Source organism: Oculina patagonica, chromosome 5 (genome assembly GCF_052425735.1).
Source record: "Oculina patagonica isolate OP01 chromosome 5, crgOcupat, whole genome shotgun sequence".
NCBI classification, from domain to species: Eukaryota; Metazoa; Cnidaria; class Anthozoa; order Scleractinia; family Oculinidae; genus Oculina; species Oculina patagonica.
The window spans coordinates 19,092,023-19,105,766 of NC_135762.1; the positions used below are offsets into that span (position 1 = coordinate 19,092,023).

General features: G+C 36.8%; 2 protein-coding genes across 4 annotated transcripts in view; one reads left to right on the plus strand and one right to left on the minus strand.

Moving 5' to 3' along the window:
• Positions 1-588, plus strand: part of LOC144653123 (uncharacterized) — a 21,048-nt gene extending 20,460 nt beyond the window's left edge. For both annotated transcript variants that reach the window (XM_078513037.1, XM_078513039.1), the window contains exon 3: positions 445-588. In XM_078513037.1, coding sequence (XP_078369163.1) covers positions 445-506 — 62 coding nt within the window. In that variant the 3' untranslated portion in view covers positions 507-588. The remainder of the gene's footprint in view (positions 1-444) is intronic.
• LOC144653128 (arfaptin-2-like) overlaps positions 1-10,311 on the minus strand; it is a 17,312-nt gene extending 7,001 nt beyond the window's left edge. Inside the window, exons 1-2 of one of the 2 annotated variants that reach the window (XM_078513048.1) lie at positions 10,139-10,311; positions 6,084-6,778 (exon numbers count right to left, since the gene is read on the minus strand). In XM_078513048.1, coding sequence (XP_078369174.1) covers positions 6,084-6,778; positions 10,139-10,298 — 855 coding nt within the window. In that variant the 5' untranslated portion in view covers positions 10,299-10,311. Of the gene's footprint in view, positions 1-6,083; positions 6,779-10,042 lie in introns of both variants that reach the window. The other variant, XM_078513047.1, reaches the window with a different exon arrangement.
• Positions 10,312-13,744: the final 3,433 nt, after the last annotated feature.

The following is a 13,744-nucleotide window of genomic DNA, read 5'->3' on the forward strand; positions in this document are numbered from 1 at the left end:
TCATATGATAATATCACTTATTTTATGAATGCTTTTTGACAAATCTGAAAAAACATTGAAATTTCTGGTTCATACTTTCAGGCCAACATGAGGAATTTATGCAACATGTACAAGATATGTGAAATCATTGATAAACCAGAAAATTTGTATTATTTAATTATTTTCAAATGCTTGTAAAATATTGCATAAAAAATTATTTCAAAAGGGTTATTGATAACCTTTTTGGGTGCCTCTCGGAAAAATAATGTTTCGTATGCGCGTCATTCTCAGTGAAACCATGGCTAACTATATATCTATAGAAAGCTCATGAAATGTGGAATTCAAAAACAGTAGAACTCTGAAGGGAAACGAAAAACAGTTAGTGTTAGCGGGGTTTCGAGTTATCAAGGTCAATTGAATATTCAATTTGCCATGTTAATAATTGATAGTTTACTGATTTTTCAGCCCTTCAGTACACAGTACTACTTACTACTACTTATCCTCATCGGGCCCATGAGGACTCTTGAGGCTGGCCAGAAAACTGCGCCATCCATCCCAGTCCGCCGCCGATGCGACAGCAGCCCCCCACGAACACCAACCCAGCCGGTTTAGTACACAGTACAGTGTAAATTAAACTTATCTTGTCAGAAACTCTCACATGATCATACATTTTTAGGTTAAGAGTGGAAATTGACTATCAAATACATGATTTGTTTGTTGCTCAATTAAAATAAAATTGCTGCAGCGCTTGTTTTGGTGTTTATATCCAAATGGAAGACAGGAAGAGCTAATGGAATATTTCAATGGGCATCTTGAGTTATCGGGGTAAATTTGAACCAAATTTTGATCAAGGGAAACGAAATTTAGTTCGAGTTAGCGGGGTTTTTGAGTTATCCAAGTTCGAGTTAACCGAGTAAAAATGACTGAAAAGTGGGGTCCAATCCAAGGGAAATGGAAGTTTGTTCGAGTTAGCGGGGTTGTTTGAGTAATCCGAGTTCGAGTTACTGGTGTTCTACTGTTTATAAAAATCTTGGAAACTTTTAGCCTTGGTAAGCATGGGCGAGCTTTCAAACTTGAAACTGTCGATGTTTGCTTAGCTGAATTACCCAAATCCACGTTATCTCTTTTATCAAAACAATCTGACCCGGAATCAATCAGCACTTGATAGGCTATCAAAGTGTCAGGGTTTTTTCGACTTTTTTTGCTTGTTTACAAGCAAAAAGTAGGAGAATAGCGTCTACATGGGCTAAAATCTGAACCGGAAGGGATCGCATTCTTGTTAACTCTCAAGGGACTGTTTTAATTTCTCAAGGGAATACTTTCCGCTGTGGGTGATCAAAGCGCGTGACTTGTAAAGTGTCACTCTATAGTTGTGCTTCAGCACTTCCGTTCTTGTAGAAAAAACGTGACTTGTCAATTTACAAATGTTATATAAGAATCAAAAACGTGAGTAGCCCAAATCTTACGTCACATAACCAATTAAGAATGTAAGGGGTTCAGTGCTCGAAGGCAGCGAAGTTTAAAACGATTAAGAACGCAATTTTTACTAGTACAAGTCTTTAGGCGCTAATATTAATTTAACCTAAAACGATTAACAACGCAAATTTGTACTCGTACAAGTCTTTCACACACTAAAACGTTGCTAATAGTTAACCAAAGGGAACTCATTTCGTGACAATTGATTATTTCTGCTGAGTTGCACAATTTAGAATTGCAACATCATCTAGCAAAGAGCACTATTACTAAAAATAGATTTTGCCACATGATACCCCCACCCCCGCGTGAGTCGGACAACAATTTTAGTTTCGGCAAAGGCTTTAGTGGCTTTGTATGGAGGGGACGCATCCTTGACAAGAAGAAAGGGCGAGAAAGGCACAATTTGAGGCCGAGATTCTCGAAAGGCTCGAAAAATGATAGATTCCAAACATTTTGCTTTAGTAATTGAAAAACAGATTAAAGGTATCCAAAAAATGGCCCAAAATTGAATTTATTAGTTGAAGATCCGGCAATGACACCTTGATTCCCACTGCAAAATTATTCAGGCTGCCGAGAAATTTAAGCGGCGGATAGCGAATTACTATCGAATTATATAATTGCAAAGGATAGCACTTGTATGTTTGCTTCATTTAGGCCCCGGAAAGATCGTCGGTTGCAAGAAATTCAGAATTCTTCCCGAATTTGACGGCACTGATCGCAGGCCATCCGATCTGTTTAGACACATGATAGATAGAGGGCGAAAATATTATGCTATTCAAACGCCTTTCTAATGGAATTGACGGCGGGTTTGATTTTAATAAAGCTGTTATTTATCCCCATTACTATTACAGACTTCAGCTACAGCTGCCGAGCTCGATCAGTGTATATTAAATAGTATTTGCCGCGACAATTGTGTAACGAAATTGACCTCTTTAAATATTCGGGTCAAGCAAGGGGACCGATCGGACGAGCGTTTCTTTGTGTAATTTTGTGGTGGCATAAATCTGAGGTTAGCTCTGTTGTGTTGCAAAATGTGCCACTAAGAACAGTGTAAACGTTTTGCATTTCTCATAAAAATAAATGTTTCCTTTCAGCAAAACCCGGCAGCAAATCGGGCCTTTATAATCCAGTCAATAACTGAGAGTAAAACATTTTACACATTTATTGAATAATCGCTCTGTTTGACAAACCTTTTGTTTCAAACCACGGTTTGAGCTTTCTACGTTGCACAGGTAAGGCTTTCCGAATTCCGAGCCAATCTGGCCATGGTTTTGCGAAACAATCGCTAAATATGCCTCCAAAGTGGCTGCCAACCACACATTGCTTTTACAGAGAGCGGTTTGTTTGTCCGAATTTTATCTGACTCACACCGGGGGTCAAATTCTGTGACGTCATTAGTGCGCTTCGCTAATTGCAACATCATTAAATGTGTTAAGTGATATTTATAAGTGTTTTTGTAGCCTGTTGTGAAATTACTTCCGGTGGAAACAGTAAACGTTAAACGTTTCTTCTGTTCAGAAGTTAATGCATCGCCATTAGAAAAATAAACAGCAACTGTTTTGCTGGTAATGTAGTCGTTAGAAATGGCATGTGTAGCCGTAAGGTAAAGAATAACGCGAGGAGAAGCGGCTTTTGGTAATATCCAAACGAAAATTTACTTCTCAATGTGGGGTTAAGATTGCGTGACGAGACAAAAGGTTACTCTGTCGTGCGTAACCTAACCTGCGATCAGGCGTTATTTTTCTGCATTAAGCCGAGTAGAAATCTTTCTAACTCGAAAGGAAACAATTATTTTGTTTAAACATTTTAAAGGAAAACTTCAAATTTTTCTTTTTTTAACCAAACAAAATTTTTTAGCCCCAAACCCCCCCCCCGCGCGCCACACAAAAAAAAAATATTCCCCCCCAAAACAAAATATAATAAATAAAAAAAATAAAAAAAATAAATATGTGTTTATAGTGGTCATGCACTTAGCTTCATATCTCAACGAGATAGCTAGTTTACAGGCATGCCACTGAAACAGAGGAAACAAATAATTTATATATTAACATAACAGGGTTAAAAATCCCAACTGGCAGGAGGCAGACCAGTTGGCTATATACAAAGCGTGGTCGAGGATTTGAACTCTGGACAACCGAGAAACAAATCCAGCTAGTGGCAAGGGCAGGCCTCAAACCGGGGACCTCCGGATTACAACACTAGCGCCCTAAACCACTTGGCCGCGCTTGCCTCCTATAAAGGAAAAAAAATAAAAAATAAAATGCTTGAACTGAAAGACGTTTGAATTCTTCCATGATATGTTTGAACAACAATGCCCAGGATAAACCTTCTACTCATACTAACTTCATGCAAAAAAAGTCGATATCTCGAAGAGATCTTTGATTGGATCTTTCTATTGGTTACTGAAAAAATAGGCTCTGAAGTTGGCCAACAGAAATGTTTTGTTTCACGTCTCACAAAGAGGTGTCACAGTAAAAATATTTTGAATATTTTTTAAGACACTTTTGTGCACCGATATACTGCAATCATTCTGGCTAAGTTTCATAAAAATCCGACAAATCTACATACCCTATTAATTCATTTGAAGATAGGTTATTTGTGGAAAAATAAACCTTGAGTTTTCTGCCCGAAAATATTTTACTAGTTTTCACACCTTGTCAACCCTGGTGTGAATGCGGCCATGCCGCCAACCAATAAAAATTTAACATACAGCCTAAACATATTCGTGATCACCGCTTGATCTGCAGCCATCGCATTTGTTTATACCTGGTTTTAATGGGAAAAACGAAGTCGGGCATGGGGAAATCAAATGCAATTCAGGGGGTAAAGGCAGTTCTAAAAGACAGGAAACCGCAACTAGCCAAAGCATTTTCTACTGTAGAAAACTCACAGCGCATGTTGATCAACGCAATGAATTCACACGAGTAGGATTACTGTCAATTGATTACAGACTTTTCTGCTCGTTTGATGGTCGTTTTCTAACAAATTTGCCTTCCCTATCTTCTTGCTTGGACCACAAATAAAACGTGAATTCTTTGTAAATAAATTATGTTATGTGAGCATTTCTGGATGTATTCCCCCAGTCAAACTGCACAGGGGTTCTGAAGTGTTGACATCTCATAACACCTTTGGTGATTAACTTTGTAGTCATGCAAAACAGAAAATTTGCAATAACTCTAAAAGAAAAATTTGTTTTAAAATATTTTTTTTCTAGAAGAAAGCCAGTAAAGTGGGCTATTTTCTGGTACCTTTTTACAATTTTGCAAAATTCCACCCCGAAAAGGTTATCTGTAACCTTACTGTAAGTCTGAAACATTCTGAAATCCCAAAGTTTGGTAGAAGTCAAGAACAGTTCCTAGAATAACCTGTTGGCAGACTGTTGGCCAACTGTCCACCAACAGGTACTACAGTCGAACCTTGATGATCCCAACATCGATTATCCAGACTTTTGGATTATCCGGACTTTTTCTATGGTCCCATTTTTTCATGAATATTAATGACCTTTGATCCTAAAATCTTTAAACAGGGAGCGATCCTATAATTATAAGGAGGCTTAACTGTTTAGCCTGCCAATTAGAAATCCCGATGAGACAATTTCATTGGTTGAGACTCTGAAGTCAACTGGCTTTTGGCGAAGCATAATCAAACTTGTCTTGTTCAAAAAAAACTTAAAGAGAATTAATCGGCACAAGAAGTACTTAATATCTACTAAATTCTCATGTTAAAAATTCGCTGTTTTGTTGAGGGTTCAAACAATCCAACACAAGCTGAGAAATAGTGAAAGATACACTAAAACAAAGAATTTTCTACTCGCAAGTGCACAAATTTAGCGCTGGTAATCATAGTTTTGGAAAAATGCATTGGAAGTAAACAATTTAAATAATAAAATGTTTTGGACTTCCTAAGGAATAAATAAATTTGTTTTCTAAAGTCAGCTACTCACATCAGTATTGCTGAAAAAAAAAGTTTAGTCAGCCATATACCACATATATTGTAAAGTTAAGAAAGGAAACACAACTTTTAGTTTGGAAGACCTTTAAAGTTTTCGCTTCAAGTTTCATTTGCGGATTGTTCTCATTTCAAGATAATATAATACGTAACACGCTACGTTTGAAAAGAGCATACTCTCCTGGTTCACCTTCAATTTGCCAGATAAAGATTGCTTCTCAAACGTCATTATTCATAGTCTTGTTTACATTCTTGGTCCACAAAAACAAAATACTGAAACAGTTGATGTGTTCAAATGACCAGGGTTGCATTAAAAAAACAACATTTGCGGAGCCCTTCTGTTCATGAGCGTAACTCTGGCACAACTTTTTAAAATGGAAGCCAACAAAGTGCTAGATGGGGCCTATCTATAGGCCTCGCTCCGTGTTTAAGAGATACAAAAATCAGAAATTATGTTAAAAGTCAGAAAAAATTGCATTTAAAACAGCGCAATGCACGCTCCACTTATTCTACATTTAAAATCTTCCAAGGATAATTTTAATGGGTATCAGCAATCCAGGAAACCTGTAATGTACTAGCATCCCATGCATGGGAGGCTGACGTAGTAATCATCCTTCAGAATGGTGGTTTCTGGAAACACTGAACACCCTAAATGATCATGAGAAATAAATGTTCTTTACCTTGTTTTCCTCTAAAAATCTGAGTTTGATTGCTAGGTCACCACGAAGCCGGTCAAATTTCTCTTTCTGAAGATCAAATTGTTGTTTAGCTTCTTCAGCCTTTACAGCTGTTGCTGCAGTTCGTGGTCCAGCTTGGGTAGACTCTAGGTCTGTTCTGTAGGCATCGTACTCTATTCTGGCAGATTCATATGCTTTCACTGTCGTGATAGAATCTTCCATGGTCTTGTGCACCAAGGTGTTCAGGTTGGATGTAAAAAAATTGAGTGCCCCAAGAAGGACTTCCCCATTCTTAACCAATGACCTTTGGGACTCGGCATTGTAGTTGAACTCATCCTGTAGCTCTGGGGATTTCATCCCCAAATCTGCAAAGGCATCAGCCAGACCTCTTTGGCTTTGAACCATACTGTGAAAATGATGTGTCATCTGCTTGGCAAGCTTTAGGACATAAATATATTTAACTTGAGTTTCTTTTAGCAAAAGAATTTGTCCTTCAAGTTCAGTATCCACAGTCTTTGTACCTTTACCAAACCTTTCAGAGAGATATTGCCTAGTATACTTGTATGTTGAAATGCCCCATTTCTTTATGTGATCTATTTTCTGAGTAGTTCCTGGTTGAACAATGGCTTGAGAAGTTGGGTGACCATTTTGATATGTCCCTTCAGTTGACTGCCATGAGACTGGTGATGAAGAAGGTCCTGTCAAGATTAAACCAGTTAAAAGTAATCAACAGTGTTTAAAAATCGCTTAATGTATCCAAACGAACAATAATATTTTCAGTCACCCAGAATAAGGTGCTACAAGTGAAAATAACGGGACTGACAGGGACACTCCTAGTCTAGGCCTTAGGATATGTCAATTCATGCAAAATGGAAGTGCCTGTTTCCCTTGACGTCTGAACACACCATCCAAGGTGTGAGAAATTTCAACAATGGCCAAAATGTTTCATTGATAAGAGCGATTTGTGAAATGATATGGGATTATTTGGGATGGAGATAGATTCTACAATTGTTTTCGAATCCAAAGACTCACTTGAGTAAATATTGGATTTTGGTGGAGAATACAAGTGATAAACAACATGTAAAACAGTTAACAGACCTTTGTGTGGGAGATAAATCTGAATTTCAATCATGTGAAGCTGGAACATCATGAAACAAACAAGGGAATTTAAAACCTAATGTCAAGCTCAAGAGACAAAACGCCTGCCCCAATTGGTGCAGGAAACATAATCTTTATGACAGAGCGTCTCTTTGAAACAAAACTATTATTAATAATAGCTTTTTTGTAGTAAAGATACAGCAGTCTGACATAACCAGACAAACACAGATATGTCATCTATGACAAGACACAACACACCTTTCAATGTTAATTTAACGGCCAGGTCCGGTGCAACAAAAATAAAATGCAAATTATCAACATCTTCAGACAAATTTTTAGACCTTGTCCTTCCCGAGCGAACATTTTGAAAGCTTAAAAAATATCTTGCAAATGGAAATGAGCTAAATCAAACTGCATGGGCAAAACATTTTAGTAAATAAGGTGTTATTTTCTACAAACTGCAGGAAACTGTACAGACCTGTGTGACCTCTACACATTTGCTGTGCCATAACCATACGGTTCTATTCAACTTAAAATGCCTCCAAATATTAGAAGACTTTTTCAAAAGCCTCCTATAATATCTTATAAGAGAAGCAAAGAAGACAATAAGACACGCTTCTCAGAGCGAGACTTTAAAGACGCAATGGCTAACAAAAGACGTCACAAATAAAAAAGTCACAGTAGGGAGTCCATGTAGACCTGTAATGATTTTTATAACATTTAGCCCCTTCAGAAGTGGTTAACCTCAGAATGCTTTTGATACAATCATTGATTATATCAATGCCGAAGTCTAAATGCCTGTAAAATCCACTTGGAAAAGCCATGCTGGATATTCAGCAATGAACAAAACAAATGTCACGCTGGCATAGTTTATTTACCAGAACCAGAACTGTGCTTCCTTGGACATCTGCATATCTAAAGATAACTTAAATGATCTTTGGATGTTGTCCTTCAGTAGCATGTTCAATAAAAATGTTAAAAGTTCAACTGAGGCCTTACACTACTGTGTTAAAAAGTTTTAAAAAGTTTTAAGATCCAAGCTTTCACCGATCTACAGCATCTAATCCCTGATGATGCCGTAGATAGGTGAAAGCTTGGATCTTAAAACTTTTTAAAACTTTTTAACACAGTAGTGTAAGGCCTCAGTTGAACTTTTAACATTTTTATTTAACTTAAATGAATTTTACATATCTCGGCCAACACCCTTCGTTTTCCTCACTGTCCCCTTATTTTCTCTTGGGTGCCACATTGACATCCCAGGAAAATTCTGCAATACCTATCTGTATTTACTCATCTGCCTTGCACTGCAAAACACAAATATCCTGGTTTGACGTCACTAGCCCCAGTTTCCTTTACACTTGGTGATAGGGAAAACAACCCTAACTTTGATGGCCCATTAAATAATCCCTGTTTTAGCCAAAAGCAAAGATGTTGAAGCATTTTGCTTATTATAACTAGGAGTTGCTGATAGCAAGTAAAGTGCTGCGAAGTGAGTTATAAGTATAATAATTATAATAGTAGGAACGGAATGGAAGGTCATAGGAATGTTTCGGATTTTCACATTCTCAGATGTGAAAGATTTGATTTTTCTCAGCGAGTGAAATGCTGGTAATTCACTTAGTTTATATATATTTGTATTCTCACCAAATGTCAATTAGCCTACAAGCGTGCAGGTGCACGTGCAATTCGATCGCAAACCCATCAGAATTGAAACACCAATTTATGACGTCAAAAAGCTCAAAGCTCGTTCCATTCCAGCACGCGGTCATTATGAAAACGTTTTCGTGGAGCCTTTGCAAATCTTCCCAGTTTTTGCTGTTTATATTTCGCGCTTAAGGCTCAAAAAGTTTTTTTTTTCTTAAATTAACTTAGTGTTTGGTTGCAAAAAGAATTTCAAAATTTCGGCTCTGATGACCTTTAAATTAACGGTATAAATTAAGTAAGTTTCGCTTTCGTGTTTGACAACAACTTGGCTTTACTTGATCTTGCATATTTATAGCTTTCTCTGCACTTTGACTGACTATTACAAGAGAAAGCGACATGTTGGGATTAAACACGCTCGGAAGTCGTTTCTCGAAGAGTATTGCACGAATCAAATCGAGAAACATCTTCTTCGGTTTATTCCAGAGGTTTTTTTAAAGCGAAATGTGGCCCAAGTTTTTGCTTCCTATTTGTTATAGATTTAGCTCTGACAATGTCAGGGAAAAGGTACTAAACAGAAGTGAAAGCGGCAGCGCTTCAAAATTTAACTTCTTGCTCTTTAGCGAAAAGGACATCGCAAACAACAAATGCAGCTTCCACATTTTACATGCCGCTGATCACACGTACTGCATGTACTCAAAATCATCGCCAGCGAAAAAGTCAAATCGAGTGTGTCGCCCATATAAAGCGCCCAGGCCCCGCGCTGACAGTCAAAAATAGTTCTGCTGCTACGCTAAGGCTTCGCAGCAATAAGAAAATAATTTGGGGCAAAATTATTTCTGGGTTATACAAGTAGGCACTTAAATATTATGCATACAATTTCTTTCATACTACAGTATACATGTATCATTTACAGAAAATGAAGAGAACGACACTCAAAACTGTGTGCATGAAGTATTCGGTTAAAAGGATATCTTGCTTAGTAGACGTCTTATCTACCCGAAAGAGGCGATCCCCAGAAAGTAACGCCTAAATAGCAGCCTAAGGAATTCCGAATGAAGAATACTTTATTAAAAAGTACATGTAGAAACATTCAGGATATTATTACATGCGGAACCAGATAAAAAGAAACAAGGCAATTCAAGAGTTTCTACCTGTCTTACCACTTAAATAAATCTATAACCTTGAATTATAAGAAGTACAGTATAAAAGCTATTCCTTACCGGAACTTTCTATTTCCAATCTGGGCGACTCGAGTTGAATCGAATGTCCGGTAGCACCCTGTAAATCGGTTGCTACTTTTAACATTTCATCCATACCTGGAAAATGTTGTGGGTCGTCTTCTTTAAAATCAATGCTTGTAGTTGCATTAGTACCAATGGCACCAGAAATCATATCGTCGTTTAAATCGGTTTCACGAATACCAACCCTCTCGCTCTCATCCGCCATTTTGTTGCGACATTTGCTGACGTTACCCATCTAATCCGGGAACTTGATGTCACAAAGCCCCACGTGTTATTTATGTCATCACCCCGTTTTAGGAAGAATTTGCATTTATAGTGTACCTAGCCATAGGCGTACGGGCACCTTCGGACCTGGGGGGGCGGAGACCTTGTTGCCCGAAAAAATAATGGCATGGGTTGAAAGCCGAATAAACAGGCATACGAAATGGACAACAGAACGTGCGTTAAATTAATCTCGTGACGTTGCCCAAAGATGTCAATGTACTGAATCCTTTTTCTTCGGAAATTTTTTATTTTTTCACTTTAGTTCAGCAAAAATAAAAGTATTTTTGGGAGGCAATTTACATTGTTTTTACCCCACTTGAAAGTTATTTAAAATGCGTGAAACATTTAGAAGATGAACGGGTTGAAACATATTGTTGAAAGTTTTGAGCTCATTTGAGTCAAAAGCATTAGCTTCCTTACATTTGTAACCGTATCGCAGCTTTGTTTTTGGGTCCACCGCTCGCAAACGTTCAAACTATGGAAAAGCTGATTGCAGCTGAACCGTGCAGAATTTGCGAGAAAATCGAATATGATTATAGCAATTTGCAAGAGGAAACGAAAGCAGATTAACGAGAAATTTGGACTTTTGAACCACAAAGTTTGGTATATTTCCAAAAATTTTTTCTGTTGATATAATTCGTTTTGATTGTAATTTTGAGATTTGTCTGCTTATTTTCTGTTTTTTCTCTGGCTTGTTGCCCGAATTCTTAGCGTTTTGCCCAAAAAATTTTGGCACTGGGGGGGCTGCAGCCCCCCTCGCCCCCCCGCCTCGTACGCCTATGTACCTAGCGGACTCCGGTAAAATGTGCCCTGTTCTGTCTGTTTTACGAGGTGAAAGATTTCCCGAAAATAAACAGTTGGCCGAGAAGCGAAGCTTCGAGTGCAACTGTGAAATTTTTAAGACAATCTTTTTGCCTAATGAGCTAAAAATAGCTGTAAAAAATAGCACTTGAGCTAAAAATAGCACTTGTTACACCAGTATTTAAGGCAAATAGCAAGGAGGAATTTTCAAATTATAGACCAATCTCTGTCCTTCCATGTTTCAGCAAAATTCTAGAAAAAATTATGTACAAAAGAGTTGTTAATTATTTGGACAAACACAACATGTTGTTTCAAAGTCAGTATGGCTTCCGAAAAAAACATTCAACCAACTTAGCAACCATAGAGCTTGTTACTAAGATATTACAGGCAATAGATAACAGTGAATACACAATCGGAGTATTTTTAGACCTCGCAAAGGCATTTGACACAGTAAACCATGAAATATTACTAAAAAAACTGGAACATTATGGAATAAATCAAGGAGAATTGACGTTGAATGGTTTCAGAACCTGCAGAACTATCTATCAAACAGAAAACAGATGGTTAAATATAAATCAGAAAAACCAGATAGTTTAACAATCAAGTGTGGTGTGCCTCAGGGATCTGTCTTAGGACCACTTCTTTTCCTCATATACATGAATGATATTTCAAGGTGCTCTGAGATCTTATCAATTATTCTTTTTGCTGATGACACAAATCTGTTTTTGAGTCATAAAAATTTAGTTACTCTAAAAGAAACAATGAACCGAGAGTTAAGTAAGGTTGCATCTTGGCTTTCTGCTAATAAACTTTCTTTAAATATTAAGAAAACACACTTTATAATTTTCAAATCCAGAGGGAAGAAATCAAATCAAAATGTTTCAATCAAAATAAACAACCAAGAAATTGAGCAAGTTAAGTATACTAAATTTTTGGGATTATACATAGATGATGAGTTCACATGGAAATATCACATTGACCAAGTTGCTACTAAAATATCAAAAATGACAGGTATTATGGCCAAGGCAAGGCATTATTTATCTCAAAATACTCTACAGACAATTTATGACACCATGGTATACCCCCCAGGGGGGGGGACTCCCATATGAGAGTGACAGGGATGCTCGTCGTCTCGCTTAGGGGTATAAATTTCGGACTTTGGGTCTCGCTTAGGGTGTTCTGGGGAAAATGCAAGAAAATGACAATATTTTTAGCCGTCAGGGTCTCGTTTAGGGTTACACACGAAGAAATATACCAATATAAGTTTTTTTTCTCAGAATTTTGGTATCTTTTAGGGGTCTAAAATAGCTTGAGCCACGCACAGATTGGTCTCTTTTAGGGGTTCTTTTCAAAATTTCCGATGAGCATCCCCGTCCCTTTAATATGGGAGTCCCCCCCCCCCGGGGTATACCCTTATTTGACATACTGTAATATTGTCTGGACAAGTACTTATCCATCCAGGCTTAAATCATTATTTATGCTGCAAAAAAAGATAGTTAGAATTATGAAGTTTGCAAAATACAAGGAAAAATCTAGATCACTATTCCTATCATTAAAGATTCTTAATATATATGAGTTAAATACATACCTGATGACACTCTTTATGTACTCATACTTTAGTGATAATCTACCAAGTTATTTTACTAATTACTTTAAATTAAATTAAATGATCCATAGCCATAACACTAGAACAGCCTCAAATATATATATATATATATATATATATATATATATATATATATATATATATATATATATATATATATATATATATATATATATAAAAGGACAAATTATGGGAAATTTTCTCTTAAATTTAGGGGGGCCCAAATTTGGAATAAATTACCTAAGGAACTTAAAGTATTAAAAACATATAGCCTATTTAAAAAATCAGCAAAAGTCTATGTGCAAAATCATATGTATTCCTTAAGCTAGATTATAGTTAATTTTTAAAAATAGCAAAACCCGTGTTAGATACTACATTTATAGAAATTATATCCATCTGCTATATTATTGTTAGTTTTTAACATATGGGGATCTTCTTTAGAAAAGCTCAGTAGAGCTTGCTAAGATCTCCAGTCATTATATATTAATATTTTTAGCAGCTATATGACATTTTTGTAAATTAGAAATATAATGGACGAATAAAGTATTATTATTAAAATTGTAAAAAAAAAATTAGGGTATTATCCTCCATAAAATAATATAGATAGGAGACTACGCACGCTCTGCTTGGCTTAACACCTATGTTTTATCAAAGATCTCTTCGAGATATCGACTTTTTTGCATGAAGTAAGTATGAGTAGAAGGTTTATTCTGGGCATTGTTGTTCGAACATATCATGGAAGAATTCAAACGTCTTTCAGTTCAAGCATTTTTTTTATTATTTTCGCGGAGGAAATGCTGTATTTGTCAGTCGCAACGGCTGGGTGCTTTGCGACTCATATACTTTGGCTTGGTTAAAAATGGTAAACTTAAACGTTTGCCTTTAATAGAAATAGTTGTTTCCTTTCGAGTTAGAAAGATTTGTACTCGGCTTAATGCAGGGTTCCCGATAAAAGTTACGCACAACAGAGTTACCTTGTGTCTCGTCACGCAATCTTAACCCCTTAATCT